Source organism: Oncorhynchus keta, chromosome 35 (assembly GCF_023373465.1).
Source record: "Oncorhynchus keta strain PuntledgeMale-10-30-2019 chromosome 35, Oket_V2, whole genome shotgun sequence".
Classification (NCBI taxonomy): Eukaryota; Metazoa; Chordata; class Actinopteri; order Salmoniformes; family Salmonidae; genus Oncorhynchus; species Oncorhynchus keta.
This window is the reverse complement of record NC_068455.1, coordinates 53,628,039-53,645,883: the sequence shown is the minus strand read 5'-3', so window position 1 is coordinate 53,645,883 and position 17,845 is coordinate 53,628,039. Positions and strand designations below refer to the sequence as shown.

At 42.6% G+C, this 17,845-nt stretch overlaps 1 protein-coding gene across 4 annotated transcripts in view; it reads left to right on the top strand.

Annotated features, from left to right (window-relative positions):
• LOC118368621 (stromal interaction molecule 2) overlaps window positions 1-17,845 on the top strand; it is a 100,323-nt gene that overhangs the window by 32,616 nt on the left and 49,862 nt on the right. For 3 of the 4 annotated variants that reach the window (XM_052495743.1, XM_052495744.1, XM_052495748.1), the window contains exon 2: window positions 12,981-13,111. In XM_052495743.1, the coding sequence (XP_052351703.1) occupies window positions 12,981-13,111 (131 nt within the window). Of the gene's footprint in view, window positions 1-7,617; window positions 7,713-12,980; window positions 13,112-17,845 lie in introns of those variants that run through there. The other variant, XM_052495747.1, reaches the window with a different exon arrangement.

Genomic DNA, 17,845 nt, shown 5'->3' with positions numbered 1-17,845 from the left:
TCGGGTCCCAGCTAGCCGGTGGCTAGCGACTAGCTGGCTAATGATATTTGAATTTCAATAGCTGTGTTGATGAACTGAAATAGTAGACCTCTTGAGAATCTTTATTTACTCGTCTTTAAGAGTGGCTGTCCTGATCAGTTGAGTTATGACACCGCCATATGGTTACGGTTGACAGGGAACTAGTTTGTCGCACGTTGACGTCATGCCCCTTGTATCCATACGCACACATGCTATCGTTGCCTTGACATCTGTTGTTAACCTGATCATCTATTTGGTTTAGACCCAGGGCTCCAACTCTCCAGGGATTGCTAACAGATGATCCAGGGTTGAGTTAAGGGATTAGGATATGATAACATAAGGCAGGCATGTATACGAATGTGTTTACCCAATAAAGTAAGCTAATGGAGTTTCTTTGGGGAATAGTGAAATGTCTGGTCATGGTACATTGGGGGAAGATTTGGTGTGAGAGGTTAACTTTCTTTTGATATCAAATACAGTCGGCCTATGTGTCTGTTGTATTGGAGCAATGACTCGTGTCATTTTAGAACAGCGTGGCATGTGTTTTCTAGACGGTAAATGAGACGCGTGTGTGTGTGTCTCTCTCCTGGAGAGTAGAAGGTCTGTCTTATATTGAATGGGAGGTAATATTTGTCTGTTTCAACCATATGCTGTTTAACAGCATTTCTCTCTTATCCCCTCTCGCCCCCCGCATCTCCCCACCACTTAATCCACACCAGCCACGGAAACCCATAACCACACGCAGATCCAGTTACCCTGCCCATAGGCACCCAATGTAGTCCCTCCGGTGTCTGTGTGTGCATGCATGCCTGTGTTAATAAGTGAGTGCATGTGTGAGATCGTGTGTGTGTGCATGTGTGAGATCGTGTGTGTGTGTGTGTGTGTGTGTGTGTGTGTGTGTGTGTGTGTGAGATCATGTGTGTGTGTGCGTGCGTGGGTATCACCACACTCTCACCACAGTTTCAAATCATCAGAGGCTAGCTCCCATCAGTCTCATGCTAAAGTCTTTATATCATACCATCTTTACTCTGTGTTGTCTTTCTTCTCCCCCCCGTCTCTCTTAGTCTGACCAGATAGTATAGCCTTACACTGGGTCTGCTCATGTATTGTGAGACAACTCCGGAGGTTTCGCAGGGGAGCTCTCTCCCTGGGCTTTGTTGTGCTGCCACTTGGCTTCACTCTGGAGCTGACTGGGCGGTCAGTGGGGACCCATGGGAAAACAGCTCATCACTCACAAGATTCTCTGACCGGTCACTTTCTCTCCCACTAGGCTATAGGCTCCATCTATACAGCTGATAATTACAGTAGGATCAATATGCCCTCTAGCCACTGTTCTATAGTCATATGCCCTCTAGCCACTGTTTTACAGTTTTACATTTTTTCCAACAATGGTTAAATGAGGACTGGAGGAGTGGAAGCTGATCCACGATCTTTTCCTAAGGGCAACTTCTACACTGAGACAGAATTACAGTGTCTTCTCTATTAGCTCGCCAGTCAATTACAAAATAAAATAAAATGTTATTTGTCACATGCTTTGTAAACATGACTAAAAGTGAATGCTTATTTACTTGTCCTTTTCTAACAATACAAAGTTAAAGATAAATAGAAATGGTGACATGAGGAATAAATACACAGTGAATAACGAGTACAAATAACATGGCTATATACAGGGAGTACCAGTACTGAGTTTATGTGCAGGGCTATGAGGTAATTGAGGTAGCTATGTACGTATAGGTAAGGGTAAAATGACTCGACAACAGGACAGATAATAGACTGAGCAGTAGCAGCGGTGTATGTGGAGCAGTAGCAGCAGTGTATGTGGTTAGTGTGAAAGTGTGTGTGGCGTCAGTATGCATGTGTGCGCATGGTATGTGTGTGTGTGTGTGTGGGCGTCTAGTGTGTGTTGGGGTGTCAGTGTAAGTACTGTATATGTGAGTGTGTGGGTAGAGTCAGCGCAAGAGAATGAGTTAAAACAATTGTCAATGCAGGTATGCCGGGTAGCCATTTGATTAGGTATTTAGCAGCCTTGTTTAGCAGTCTCATGGTTTGGGGTAAAGCTGTTAGTTCCAGACTTGCTGTATGGTGGTAGAGTGAACAGTCTGTGGCTTGGGTGGTTGGAGTTTTTGAAAACATTTTGGGCCTCTGACACGGCCTGGTTTAGAGGTCATTGATGGCAGGGAGCTCAGCCCCAGTGATGTACTGGGCCGTACTCAACACCCTCTGTAGCGTCTTGTCGTCGGGTGCCTTTCAGTTGCCATACCAGGCGGTGATGCAGCCAGTCAAGATGCTCTCAATGGGGCTGCGGTAGAAATATTTGCGGATCTGAGGGCCCATGCCAAATCTTTTCAAGTCTCCTGAAGGGGAAGAGGTGCTGTCGTGCCCTCTTCACAATTGTGTGGGTGTGTGTGGACCATGTTAATTCCTTAGTGATGTGGACACAGAGGACCTTGAAGCTCTCGACCCGTTCCACTCCAGCCCCAACGATGAGGATGGGGGCGTGCTTTTCCTTTAGTCCACAATCAGCTCCTTTGTCTTGCTGACATTGAGGGAGAGGTTGTTGTTTTGGCACCACACTGCCAGGTCTCTGACCTCCTCCCTATAGGCTGCTTCGTCATCATCTGTGATCAGTCCTACAATGTTGTGTTGTCAGCAAACTTGATGATGGGGTTGGAGTCGTGCGGGGCCATGCAGTCGTGGGTTAACAGGGAGTACAGGAGAGGACTAAGCATACACACCTATGGGGCCTCGTGTTGATGGTCAGCGTGGTGGATGTGTTGTAGCCTACCCTCACCACCTGGAGGCAGCCCGTCAACACTTACAGTTGACTGGGGCAGCACTAGCAGGGCACAAATTTGATGAACTGACTTGTTGGAAAAGTGGCATCCTATGACAGTGCCACGTTGAAAGTCACTGAGCTCTTCAGTAAGGCCATTCTACTGCCAATGTTTGTCTATGGAGATTGCGTGCTTGTGTGCTCGATTTTATAAACCTGTCAGCAACGGGTATGGCTGAAATAGCCTAATCCACAAATTTGAAGGGGTGGCCACATACTTTTGGCCATGTAGTGTATAAACAAATGAACCTTTACCAGTTGAATGTAGATATGAGTATAAGTTGTTTTTGTATTACAATATTTCTGAAATATTGTAACAAAATATGCAAACGAGACAGTATACATGTGCAAATAATGCCAATCCACTTTTCTAGAGACTGAATGAAGTTGGTATATTTTGGGGGGGCTTTCATTTGGAGAAAAAAAAAACCCATGACTATTCACAGATTGTTGATAAACACCCTTCTCATCTTTATATCTAAACATCTGTACTGCCGTGTATGAGAGATGCATTTCAGCATATATCTTCTAAGAGAATCTTAGAAACACATCATTTTCAAGATATCGACAATTGCTTCAGAAAATTCCAATGAATACTTCTCAGAACAAGCGCACAAACAAATGGTGAATGCGCAAGATTTTGATGCTAAGATATGATCAATCAATAACCAAGACATCCTCAACCAATATGGATGTTATAGATATCGATGTAGTTGTCACGGCGCTCCAGTAGCAGTCTAAGCAGAGTGCTCCTTTAAACATGTAAATGTTTTGTTATTTTTAAGTGTTTTTAATTGTGTTATCAGGTGTTTTTTGTTTTGTATTTTTTGTTAGCAGGTCAACTCTTTTTGGCTTGGCTAGCTACTGTATCTTGGCTTGGCTAGCTACTGTATCTTGGCTTGGCTAGCTGTTCGAATGATGCTTCTGGACACTGTACCAGATTGTTTTTGTTTCACCTGACTGGTCCCTGATCTTTTGAAAACACAAATTGAAGAGTCACCCGAAGCTTGAGAGGAATGGGAGATGCAGGAGAGGAATGCAGTGCTTAGGCAGAGAGCTTAGTGAGGACGACTGGCTACTATTCTGAACTGTGTGCGGTGAGCTTTCTGGCACCCAGAGCAGGGTGCCATACATGGTAAAGGAGGAGAAGTCCAGCAGCTACATGACTCAGGCTGGAAAACAGAGTAGCCCTCTACAAGATTGTCACCGGACTCTTCATCAATCAATCTCCCTGACCAGCTTCCTCTGATCAAGCCACGGTTAACTGTCCTTCTCCATATTTGGAGGATGCATGCACTCAGACTTGGCCTGTACTGGTTGACCTAGCCAACTATAGCTAGGCTACTCATGATAATGGATTGCTTATTTGTTTTGTTTTATTGTTGCTTTTAAGCACTTGGAGATTGTTATGAAAACCGCTTTCGAAATTGAATACATTATTATACTGCCGAAAAAGGGTACTGAATATGGAAATAGAGAAACCAGTTATGGACCATCTACCATCTTGTTGAAAGTTGGCTTTACGGAGATTGTTTCAAAATGATCCGATGTAAGGTTCATGTTTTACAGAAACGTTTCCTCAAAAACGTTATGGGTGTTACATTGTCTGTCCCAGTCAACCCCCTTATCTTTACAAGATCGTAGAACATGCAAACAACACTCAAGACACTTCAATTTGCAAGCAACCAACACACACACATCAACGAGAGTTTCCATTAACTCTCTAAATAGACCTCTTTCCTTCCATTCACCCTGTCGCCCCATCGCCCAGAATGATTTGGGTGTCTGCGAGAACGTATTGATTTTCCTGTGAAGTCAGAGGCTGCGTGCCAACAGGCGACCTCTACACACAGGAAGTTTTCCTCGTAAACAACATGTCCTCATAAAACCCACTAACAGACCATCTTATTTTACTCCGCGTTTAACACCTTTCCCAACCAGCACCCCAGAACGGGACTTATCCGGTTTTTGTCTGCTTTTATCTGAAGGACTTAATAATACATTAAAATGTTTTCACATGCAGAAGATTCTTGTCAGAAGTGCAGGTGTTTTGCATGGTTTCATATTCTCAGCAAATCTGCTTTTGTATTAACAAAGTGACAGGACTTCAGATGAATAGAAATGAACGTGGGACACGTTTTGTTGATGCTTGACTTTGAAACAAGCTGGTGCCTTCATGGTTGTGCGTGTGTGCGTGCATGCATGCATATGTGTGTGTGTGCGTGAGAGTGTGTGTGTGTGTGTGTGTGTGAGAGAGTGAGCGGGAGACCTCTGCCATTGTTGAGGTTTTATAATGTAAGCCACATCCTGACAACTGGTTTCCAGGGTCTATTTATATCTCACGGTGCTCTAATTTTACCCCCTTTTGGGTCGTATTCTGACGGGTGTTCTTATTTAGTGTGTGTTCCCCGGAACGCAGTGTCACCATGGGTCACTTCATTTCCTGTCACATGTCCCCATTGTAGCATTAAAACAGTCACACACACACACGCATACATTGAGAATGATGCAAGAAACACAAGCTGAGAATATGACAACTGAGAGGAAGGGAATGGGATTTTGTGTTTTTGTTTTTCTGAAATCACAGCAGGTGGCCAACCCAGAGAGATGTCAGAGTCTGAAAGTTCCATTGTTCTATTCAGAACACTTTTCAAAAATGTTGCTCAACTAAAACAAAATAGTAGTGTAAAACAAATTATAAAGAGGGCTTTGTAATACTTTCTACAGTGATAACTTCCCTCTGGTTGACAACATTTTATTTTTTTTTACCTTTATTTAACCAGGCAAGTCAGTTAAGAACATATTCTTATTTTCAATGACGGCCTGGGAACACTGGGTTAACTGCCTGTTCAGGGGAAGAATGACAGATTTGTACCTTGTCAGCTCGGGGGTTTGAACTCGCAACCTTCCGGTTACTAGTCCAACACTCTAACCACTAGGCTACGCTGATGGTAGATGGTCCACATGGCATGTCTTTGTAGAAATGGAAGTGCTGTGAGGAGAAGTAGTGATGGGGGGGGAAAGAAATCAATACAGTTACATATCGCAAAATTTGTTTTGCTCCTGTTGGTAGCATTAGCTAGCGCTAGTCAGATGTCGTGACCCAACATTTTTTCAGCACTTTCATTTGCCTGACTGATCAAATGCTATGCTAGCAAATACCCATAGACTTCCAGTGTGTTACTTGGTCATTTTTCAAGTCATCACAAGTCATTTCTGTTTTTTATTACATTTTTATTTAACCGTTATTTGACTAGGCAAGTAAATAAGGTATTTCTGTTTTTCATTTGTAATAAATTTTCCAACATTTCTTAAAACCTGTTGTAAAGAAGAACACATTCTTATTTACAATGACGGCCTACCAAAAGGCAAAAAGCCTCCTGCGGGGACCGGGACTGGGATTAAAAATAGAAAAATAAAATAAAAATATAGGACAAAACACACATCACGACAAGAGAGACAACAGAACACTACATAACGGAAATGACCAGGTAACAGACTTTATCAAGTTATTTCTGTTTCTGATAGTATTCGCTCGCGTAGGCATTCTTAAGGCGGGAATGCTTTGTGGCTTTTAGGTTGAATTGAACTGGTCCTTATCCTCATAAACAACCCCATAAACTCATGGTAAAATGTTTGCAAGCCATTAATCATTTTAGGAAGCTAGTGGGGAGAAAAAAAAGAGTGAGAGAATGAGAATATGGTAGGCCTTTCTCAGTGTTTGACAGTAAGACCTGACCTGCTCTGCTCTGCCCTGGGTTAAGTACCTTACTAGCTTGGTTTCCATCCAATTGGCGACAGATTTTCATGGGAATATTCCCACCAGTGCATGATGACGTAGAGCACACAAAATGTACTTTTTCACGTATGTTGTCACGTACAGAATTAAAAATCAAAAGTTCAATGATAATATACATTTCAATGCGTTTCCATCGCATTTTCAAGTTTTGTCACTAAAAATGTTGCGTTAAATAGCAAATGTGCCTAATCTGGTTTTGGCACGGGCTCTCGCCAACAGTTTGTTGATAGTGCGGCTAGGCTGTGTTGGTAGGCTACTCTACATAATGAGATTATTAAGAGTGAGAATAGTTGTATTTGTCAAACGGCAGTCAAGCATCAATCATCATATCACCAGCATATGACCCTCGATATATTATTGGAAAGGAGCATCAAGATCACTGTGCTCTTTCACCACCCTGTGAAGTTCATCATAAGTTATTTCATCTGTAGCCTAATAAACTGAATGGTTTCCCGCGTCGTAGTGGGAGGAATACACATCATATCATCGCGTGACTCCCTGTTAACTTCGATATGATGGTTATTATATCAATATTTGACCATTAATAAGGTGTTTCCACTGGATTTCTCGCATAATACATTTTGTGACACAAAAAGATCTCAACATGTCGAAAAACAATCTGTCGGCATTTATAAAATTGTACAGAACCGCCGTCGTGATTTTTGTTGTTGTATTGAATGACTTTACTCACATAACTGTGGGTGGAAACTTAGTTGCTGTAATCGTTTTCCATTAAAATGGGCAAAAAAAATAATAATTCTCAAGCAATAATTTTGCTAGGACTATCTGGGAGTGCTCTGAAACCTGAAAATTACAGGTTTTTGGCAGAGAGGTTTGGAACTCTATGTTATTGGTCTATTAACCAATTTACCACCTGGTGATGTCACCAGGCAAGCTGAAACCATGCAAACCTGTTGATTAGAACGTCCTGAGTAAATTGTATTTTGAACCAGCAACAATCAGGAAATAACACCGATCAAAGGTTTTCACACTTTTACCTCGTGGTGAGGGAGTTGGATTTGAGACCAAAGCAATGGTTGTTGTCACACTGGCACATAGATGGTATGTAAATGTGGAAATATGTAAATTGCTGTGAGGGAGGACGTCTGCTAAGCAAATAGATTGTATAACCTTTGTAAACACACAATTTAGTTAGGCGTAGCCTTAAATGTTTTGGTCTGCATGACAAGTTGCATGGAAAGTTGCATTTGGTTTAATTCTGTGATTTTGGAAACATTATTTTGATGATAATGTCAATGATTTACTGGAATTCATTCATGACGTACAGTATATACGGTATGGAACACACAACAGAAGTTTTGTCCAATCAAGTCTCTTTTCCAGTTAAAAAGTTTCTGTCCAATCACACACACTTGCCAATAATAGTTTTGCCAAGTAATGTGGGATTTCTCCCCAGTGGGCTGTGGTCCAATTAAAAGTCTCCATTAGCTGCCATATTGCCAAGCAGCAACACTATAGCTAACTAAGGTGGCAAGTCTAGTTTCAGTAACAAGATCCTACATCAAAAACAGAAAACCCCTTTCCCTACGCAAGCCAGTCTGTTACTAATGATTTGACTGAGAGTGACTGGTAGATATTGTTTGATGTCTTGGCTGGATAGATGGATGAACTTTAATTGGTTTGTTGATTCAGTGTTTTATTAACATAATCCATCATGATTGTTTGATGCTTACCATAGTGGTTTGGTCAGTTGGGCACTGTTTCAAACCCTGATCTGTGTGTGTGTGTGTGTGTGTGTGTGTGTGTGTGTGTGTGTGTGTGTGTGTGTGTGTGTGTGTGTGTGTGTGTGTGTGTGTGTGTGTGTGTGTGTGTGTGTGTGTGTGTGTGTGTGTGTGTGTGTGTTGTTTATTGTTCAAAAGCTCATGCCTTACTCATTGTATAGAGTCGAATGCGGTTCTAAGAAAGATTGTCTGATTCTCTCCATCCCAGCTGTTTTGTCACTCTCCTGAGTGTAGGGCAGTGGTTCTTAACCTTGTTGGAGGTACTGAACCCCACCAGTTTCATATGCGCATTCACCGAACCCTTCTTAATTGGAAAAATACAATTATTTTTTCAAATTCAAAACATAGGTATATATTTGGCTGGTGCACAAAATGAACCGTGCATCAACATCACTGTGTTCAAAGAACAAAATCATCAAAACATGATTTTCACACATAATAATGAATATTTACTGCAAATCGGTGTGACTTCTGCTGTTGCCTTTCAGAGACCAGTTCAGAAATGCGCGGCTTCACCTTGGCAAGTGCCACTCATGTCATTTTCGCAACAGTCTGTTCCTTTTCTTCGTTTTTATGTCCAGCATCCTCGAAAAGGATTGCTCGCAAAGATATGTTGTAACAAACGGTATGAAAATCTCCAGAGCTTTCTTAGCAATAACAGGGTACGTTACCATTTGTTGACACCAAAACGTTGAAAGCGTTGTTGTTCTGAAGAGTTGCTGTTGAACCTGGCTCTGCTGAATTTCAATGATTTCATCGAGGTATTCATCATTGACATCTGTTGTCTCAACACTAAACGTGAACGGCTGTCTCACCCATGCTGGATATGACTCTCTTGTAGGGAAGTATCCGTCGAGAGACTTTGCAAGCTCATCTAAGTGCGTGGCAATTGCGTGCTTCAGTTCCGCGGGTACAGAAATGTCTCCGATTCCAGATACATCTTCTATCTTACTTACACAGTCATCCAGCAGGGGAAAGTTTGCGAAGTTATTGTTTTCTGTTCGTCGTTTCCATAACGGTAGCTTTTTTTGAAAAGCCTTTAGGTTTTCCTCTGCTTCGATGATGTTGACTTCACCGCCCTGCATCTTTGGATTGAGATGATTGAGAGCTGCGAAGATATTGGCCATGTACGCTAAAATGAGAATGAACTCAGAACTGTTGAAGCAATCTGCATGACAATGCAGGGCTAATTCCACACGCACGGCAAAAACACGATTCAGCACCTGTCCCCGGGATAACCACCGAACATTAGAATGGTACAGAAGTACCTCGAATTCAGAGCCCATTTCTTTACACAGCTCACTGAAGATGCGATGCCGCAGAGCACTAGTTCGCACATAGTTGACGCATTCCACAATTTTTAATACTTCTGCCAGTTTTGGAGGCAAGGTTTTTGTTGCCAACGCATGCCTGTGCAGAATACAATTCGTAACGGCTTTCACTAGCGCACCAAAACCAGACTTTCTTCCCAGCATGACTGGAGCTCCATCCGAACAAACTGCAGAAACCATATCCCACGAAATATTGTTGTCTTTGAAGAAGTCATCCACAAGTTTCTTCACATCGGCTGCCTTAGTTGTTGTTGTAAGAGGCTTACAAAAGAAAAAAAATCTTCCTTTATCACGTCGTCTTTCACATAGCGCACGAATACAGCAAGCTGGCTTAGATTGGAAACGTCTGTGGTCTCGTCGAGTTGAAGGCTGAATTTTTCCGGGCTTGGAATCAGATCTGCAACTACTTGAGCCAAGATGTCTTTGCTCATGTCCTCTATTCTGTTGCTGATGGTGTCATTTGAAAGAGGAATTTGGAATAACTTAACTTCAGCCTCTTTTCCCAGCATGATATTCGCCATCTTCAACACAGCTGGTTTTATAACGTTCCGTTATACATGTGAATCCATATTGTACATATTCGTCCGACCACTTTCTTTTTTTGCTCGACATAGTAAGTATGAAGGGATTAAAATATTAAGAAAGAAATCACAAGACGTACCATCACGACAGTCTCAAGTCGACTACTGAGCGCACCCCAAATTCCCTGTAGCACAGATAGGCCAAGCGATGTAGCGTGATCACCTGCAGCCAATGATGGCCAAGCGGAGCGTGTCATCACGAATCATATGAATCGGATGTGTGTCTTGACCTCCGCCAAACCCCTGAGACTGACTCACCGAACCCCTGGGGTTCGATCGAACCCAGGTTAAGAACCACTGGTGTAGGGGCTGTGAACATAGAGTCGAGTCCATGTGTACACTACATTGTCAGCTGTATGTATGTTTTCAGCCGTGCATGTCCACAGTCGTGGCCAAAAGTTTTGAGAATGACATAAATATACATTTTCACAAAGTCTGCTGCCTCAGTTTGTATGATGGCAATTTGCATATACTCCAGAATGTTATGAAGAGTGATCAGATGAATTGCAATTAATTGCAAAGTCCCTCTTTGCCATGCAAATTAACTGAATCCCCAAAAAACATTTCCACTGTATTTCAGCCCTGCCACAAAAGGACCCGCTGACACCATGTCAGTGATTCTCTCGTTACCACAGGTGTGAGTGTTGACGAGGACAAAGCTGTAGATCACTCTGTCATGCTGTTGGAGTTTGAATAACAGACTGGAAGCTTCAAAAGGAGGGTGGTGCTTGGAGTCATTGTTCTTCCTCTGTCAACCATTGTTAGTTTTGTCCAATCAAGTCTCAGTTTTGTCCAATCAAGTCTCTTTTCCAGTTAAAAAGTTACTGTCCAATCACACACACTTGCCAATAATAGTTTTGCCAAGTAATGTGGGCTTTGTCCTCAGTGGACTCAGCCTGGGCTGTGGTCCAATTAAAAGTCTCCATTAGCTGCCACATTGCCAAGCAATAACACTATAGCTAACTAAGGTGTCAAGTCTAGTCTCCACTACCTGCAAGGAAACACGTGCCGTCATCATTGCTTTGCACAAGAAGGGCTTCACAGGCAAGGATATTTCTGCCAGTAAGATTGCACCTAAAATCAACCATTTATCGGATCATCAAGAACTTCAAGGAGAGCAGTTCAATTGTTGTGAAGAAGGCTTCAGTGCGCCCAAGAAAGTCCAGCAAGCACCAGGGCCGTCTCCTAAAGTTGATTCAGCTGCGGGATCAGGACACCACCAATACAGAGCTCGCTCAGGAATGTCAGCAGGCAGGTGTGAGTGCATCTGCACACACAGTGAGGAAAAGACTTTTGTAGGATTGCCTGGTGTCATGAAGGGCAGCAAAGAAGCCACTTCTCTCCAGGAAAAACATCAGGGACAGACTGATATTCTGCAAAACGTACAGGGATTGGACTGCTGAGGACAAGGGTAAAGTCATTTTCTCTGATGAATCCCCTTTCCCATTGTTTGGGGCATCCGGAAAAAAGTTTGTCCGGAGAAGAGAAGGTGAGCGCTACCATCAGTCCTGTGTCATGCCAACAGTAAAGCATCCTGAGACCATTCATGTGTGGGGTTGCTTCTCAGCCAAGGGAGTGGCCTTACTCACAATTCTACCTCAGAACATAGCCATGAATAAAGAATGGTACCAACACATCCTCGGAGAGCAACTTCTCCCAACCATCCAGGAACAGTTTGGTGATGAACAATGCCTTCTCCTGCATGATGGAGCACCTTGCCATAAGGCAAAAGTGATAACTAAGTGGCTCGGGGAACAAAGCATCGATATTTTGGGTCCATGGCCAGGAAACTCCCCAGACCTTAATCCCATTGAGAACTTGTGGTCAATCCTCAAGAGGCGGGTGGACAAACAAAAACCCACAAATTCTGACAAACTCCAAGCATTGACTATGCAAGAATGGGCTGCCATCAGTCAGGATGTGGCCCAGAAATTAATTGACAGCATGCCAGGGCGGATTGCAGAGGTCTTGAAAAAAAGGGTCAACTCTGCAAATATTGAGTCTTTGCATCAACTTCATGCAATTGTCAATAAAAGCCTTGCCACTTATGAAATGCTTGTAATTATATGTCAGTATTCCATAGTAACATCCAACAAAAATATCTAAAGACACTAAAGCAGCAAACTTTGTGGAAATTAATATTTGTCATTCTCAAAACTTTTGGCCACGACTGTAGTCACAGTCTTGCCTAGTATGTGTGTGCACGTTTTTGTGTGTTTATAGCCTATGCGTAGGCATGCTTTCTTGAGTATGTGTGTTCCATTAGAGTGTATGCAGAGTGTGTCGCTCGCACAGACAGCGTGTGTGGACCTAGCCTCACACTGTCCTTTTGAAAGGGAAACACGATTCTGATAGACTCATTTGCTGGGGGATTCTCTGGCGCAGAAATGAAAACAGTGTGGCATCTTGGCACGTGAGTGGAATAGCAATGGCATACCAGACAGTAAAATGGTGACACCATTAAGGGATTATAGATTTCACCTGGATTCACCTGATCAGTCTCTCATGAAAAGAGCATGTCATGTTTTGTTCACATCATTCAGTGTACACCTGTCAATTTCTTGCAAAATGGATGTTCATAAATGTGATTAATACACATGGCTCCACGCCAGCGACCTTTTAACTTGAGTTTGACCTTTTTAATATTTGACCTTTGAACTCTCTCTCTTCCTTCAGACCCCTGTCTGACGGTGATGCCGCCATGCATGGGCGACGCAGACCGTTTCAGCCTGGAGGCCCTCCGGGTCATCCACAAACAGCTGGACGACGACAATGACGGGGGGATTGAGGTCAACGAGAGTGTAGAGGTGCGTGATACTAATACAGCATTAGTCTATGTTTGTGTTATGATCTGGTCATGTCTGTTACCTGGTCATTTATGTCACCAAGTTGTTTGTGTCACCAAATCATGTGTGTTACTTGGTCATTTTTGAAGTCATCACTGTTAGCTGGTCATCACTGTTAGCTGGTCATCACTGTTAGCTGGTCATCACTGTTAGATGGTCATTTCTGTTACCTGGTCATTTCCGTTACAAAGTTATTTCTGTTTCTGATAGTTTTCTTTCGAGTGGGCATTCTTAAGGTGGAATGCTTTGTGGCTTTTGGGTTGAATTGCACTGGGCCTTAGCCTCATAAACAACCCCATAAATTCATGGTAAAATGTTTGCAAGCCAATAATCAGCTTAGGAAGCTAGTGGGGAGATAGTGGAGAGAAGGGAGGGAAAGAGAATTTAAAAAAAAGAGAGAATGAGAATATGGTAGGCCTTTCTCAGTGTGTTTGACAGTAATACCTGACCTGCTCTGACCTGTGCCCTCTCATAATCAATTTAGTTTAAACGCCCAATGTAACCATTTTAAATCAGTAAAAAAGAATTTATTGCTTACAATTAAGTACCTCACAAGCTAGGTTTCCATCCAATTGGCGACAGATTGTCATGTGAATATTCTGACTTTTATGGTGTTAGTTTCATCAAATGGGCCTTTAATAAAAAACACTAAGGGCTTTGGTCAGATTCTCTCTCTCTCTGTGTGTGTGTGTGTGTGTGTGTGTGTGTGTGTGTGTGTGTGTGTGTGTGTGTGTGTGTGTCAAATTCATTTGTCACATACACATGGTTAGCAGATGTTAATGCAAGTGTAGCGAAATGCTTGTGTGTGTGTGTGTGTGTGTGTGTGTGTCAGGAGTAATTTTGAACTCGCAGAGCTGCAGTGGTGTGAGAAACTGTTATACAGTCGCCCTTGGCCTGGGGGGCATCTCAGAAGAGCAGGGGGGCAGCCATTTATGGAACCTTTTAAGGCCCCTAAGAGCAGAGATGTTGGAGCTGGCCCCTGTCCGAGGAGGTGTGTGTGTGTGTGTGTGTGTGTGTGTGTGTGTGTGTGTGTGTGTGTGTGTGTGTGTGTGTGAGTGTGAGTGTGAGTGTGAGTGTGAGTGTGAGTGTGAGTGTGTGTGTGTGTGAGTGAAAAAGAATCAGAGTATGCGTGTACATTTGTGTGCTTGCGTGTATATGTACACATACATATATTGTGTGTGTGTGTACACATTTGTGTTTGTGTGTCCATGCATGTGTGTGATGGGGGATGACGGAGCAAGGTTTTGACCTTCGACTTTATAAGGGCAAAGAGGAGTCCCCCTTGTTTTTGGTGGCGGGGGTCACCAGAATGATTTAGGAGCTCCTCTCTTCTGGAGTGCAAGAAGGCAAAGCGTTGCTCATTTTTCCAAGCCTTGAGCTGACTTAAATCAGATTTGAAGCCCGTAAGAGGACTGTTGTAGCTGATCCTAGATCAGAACCCAGGAGAAACTGGACCCTGGAGTATGTGACTATTCCCTGGAACATTGTTGCATGCATATTGGATTTACATGCTCTGGCCCACGTGACTGTCCCTGCTCTTTTCCCTTCTATCATGCTGTATCAAGAGCATAACAGTCTTTGAAAGTTCATGCAATTATATAGACCCTTTCCCAGAACTTGTTTCGCTAAATTTGTTTGCTTCTTTCGTTATTGAAGAAATGTAATGATTAAATGCCTTAATCATTATTTAATGCCTTTTGGGGATTTTTTTAATGGGACAAGTTTGTTTTTGATTAAATTGAGTCTGTTTTTAATTAAGGGTGACGAGAATAGTCCATGTGTGACCTCAGAGTTAAACCTCTTTATGACTCATTGGTTACTGTCATGACTGTAACCTCCATCCCTCTTCCTGGCAGTGGTGAGGTAACAGGGGTGACAGTGACGGGGGTGAGAATGGTGGCAGGTGAGATGATGAGGGTTGGGAAAAGGAGGTCAATTTGGGGATGTCCTCACCCCCTAAAACCCACATCTGGCCCAGGAAACCTTACAACCCCCAAACCCCCCTTGTTGGGCTACTGTCTACAAATGCCTGTTTGTCAGAGGAAGAGTTGGGCCTCAGTCAGCAAAGTTATATTCAGGTATTTTATTGACTTGGATTATATTTGTAATTTTGCACACACTCTCAGATACAAACACACACATGCACAAGCACACAAGTGCACACACAGGGGGTCATAATTTATTGAAGGAAGGACAGCTTGGCGAGAAGCTGACTTGTAGCATTGATCACAACTAGAGGATCCGTGGCTAGACATTCAGACCTCCTAAAAACACACACACCCCTAACACACTGCCCCCCCCCATCTTCTTTGCCTTCAAGGTTTTTTGGAAAGTAAACTCACTCATTTCACCTTGGTACTATACAATAAGAACAGAGTTGCTAAGCTGTGGTGTCTCTGTGTGTAAAACCTTAATAAACAGACGAGGTCTTAAGAATAGAGTATAACGTAACAATATAAAGCAGAAAATACAGTTTTAATGATGATCATATACACGGGCTTTGATTACCACAGCATGTCTTCAGTGGGGTTTACACCTTCTCACCCACAACTCCCTTTGCATATGGTGGATTAGAATATGGAGAGAAGGAGGGGAGGCGGAGGTGTTTAGTAGTATGCTGAGGCCTGTTGCAGAGGTGAGGTCGGTCGCCAGGGACGGCAGCTGCAAAAACAGAATTCACGTCACACTGGAAGGGGGGTTGCGTGTGCGAGTGTGTGCATGCGTGCCTTGAAAGGTTCTAGGAGATAGTATCTAGGAGATAGTATTTAAGTGTCCCAGTAGATTGGCTACTTGTGAAGTGAGGGAAGCGCTCCCCGATCCGAAGACGGCCCAAGCATTTTACCCCCGTCAGTTGGAATCGGATCCGAAGGTCCAGGCGATGTCTTCTTTGAGACCACTGCAGATCTCTGTGTATGTGCGCTCGCATGTGTATGCAATGCGTGCTAGTGTGTGTGTAAGCCCATATCCCTTTGAAGAAATGTCTCTCATTATCTGGAGATGTCTGAACACAAGTTGTTGAACACAAGACACAGATAGTCAGTGACCCTATATATATATATATATATATATATATATATATATACACAGCTACTCATTCAAGGGTTTTTCTTTATTTTGACTATTTTCTACATTGCAGAATAATAGTGAAGACATCAAAACTATAACACATATGGAGACATGTAGTAATCAAAAAAGTGTTAAACAAATCAATATATTTTAAATTATTCAAAGTAGCCACCCTTTGCCTTGCTGACAGCTTTGCACACTCTTGGCATTCTCTTAACCAGCTTCATGAGGTAGTCACCTGGAACGCTTTTCCTTCACTCTGCGAGGTCCAACTCATCCCAAACCATCTCAATTGGGTTGAGGTCAGGTGATTGTGGAGGCCAGGTCATCTGATGCAGCACCCCATCACTCTCCTTCTTGGTCAAATAGCCCTTACACTGCCTGGAGGTGCGATTTGGTTAATCGTCCTGTTGAAAAACAAATGATAGTCCCACTAAGGGCAAACCAGATGGGATGGCGTTTTGCTGCAGAATGCTGTGATAGCCATGCTGGTTAAGTGTGCCTTGAATTCTAAATGAATAACTGTCAGTGTCACCAGGAAAGCACCATCACACCTCCTCCTCCATGCTTCACGGTGAATATCATCCGTTCACCTACTCTGCGTCTCACAAAGACATAGCAGTTGGAACCAAAAATCTCAAATTTGGACTCATCAGACCAAAAGACTGATCTCCACTGTTCTAATGTCCATTGCTCGTGTTTCTTGGCCCAAGCAAGTCTCTTCTTCTTATTGGTGTCCTTTAGTAGTGGTTTCTTTGCAGCAATTTGACCATGAAGGCCGGATTCCCAGAGTCTCCTCTGAACATTTGATGCTGAGATGTGTCTGTTACTTGAACTCTGTGAAGCATTTATTTTGGCTGCAATTTCTGAGTCTGGTAACTCTAATGAATTTATAATCTGCAGCAGAGGTAACTCTGGGACTTCCTTTCCTGTGGCGGTCCTCATGTGAGCCAGTTTCATCATAGAGCTTGATGGTTTTTGCGACTACACTTGAAGGAACTTTCAAAGTTCCCGAATGACTGACCTTCATGTCTTAAAGTAATGATGGACTGTCATTTCTCTTTGCTTATTTGATATTTTCTTGCCATAATATGGACTTGGTATTTCACAAAATAGAAATACATAATCTTCTGTAAACCACCACTACCTTGTCATAACCCAACTGATTGACTCAAACGCATTAATTTGGGGAATTTCTTTCCTTCTTAACTGTTTAACAAGGCACATCTATTTATTGAAATGCATTCCAGGTGACTACCTCATGAAGCTGATTGAGAGAATGCCAGAGTGTGCAAAGCTGTCATCAAGGCAAAGGGTGGCTCCTTTGAAGAATCTCACATTTAAAATATATTTTGATTTGTTTAACACTTTTTGGGGGGTTATTACATGATTCCATGTGTTATTTCATAGTTTTGATGTCTTCACTATCATTATACAATGTAGAAAATAGTAAAAATAAAGAAAAACCCTTGAATGAGTAGGTGTGTTCAAACTGTTGAATTGTGTGCATTTTTTTTCTTCACAATTTTTAAAAATCGGATCCTAAATGAATGAATCTATTATTTCAAAACCCATTTAGTACTCTAAGGTGTTATAGTGTAAAAAGGGGGTTTCAGTTATAATTCTGAA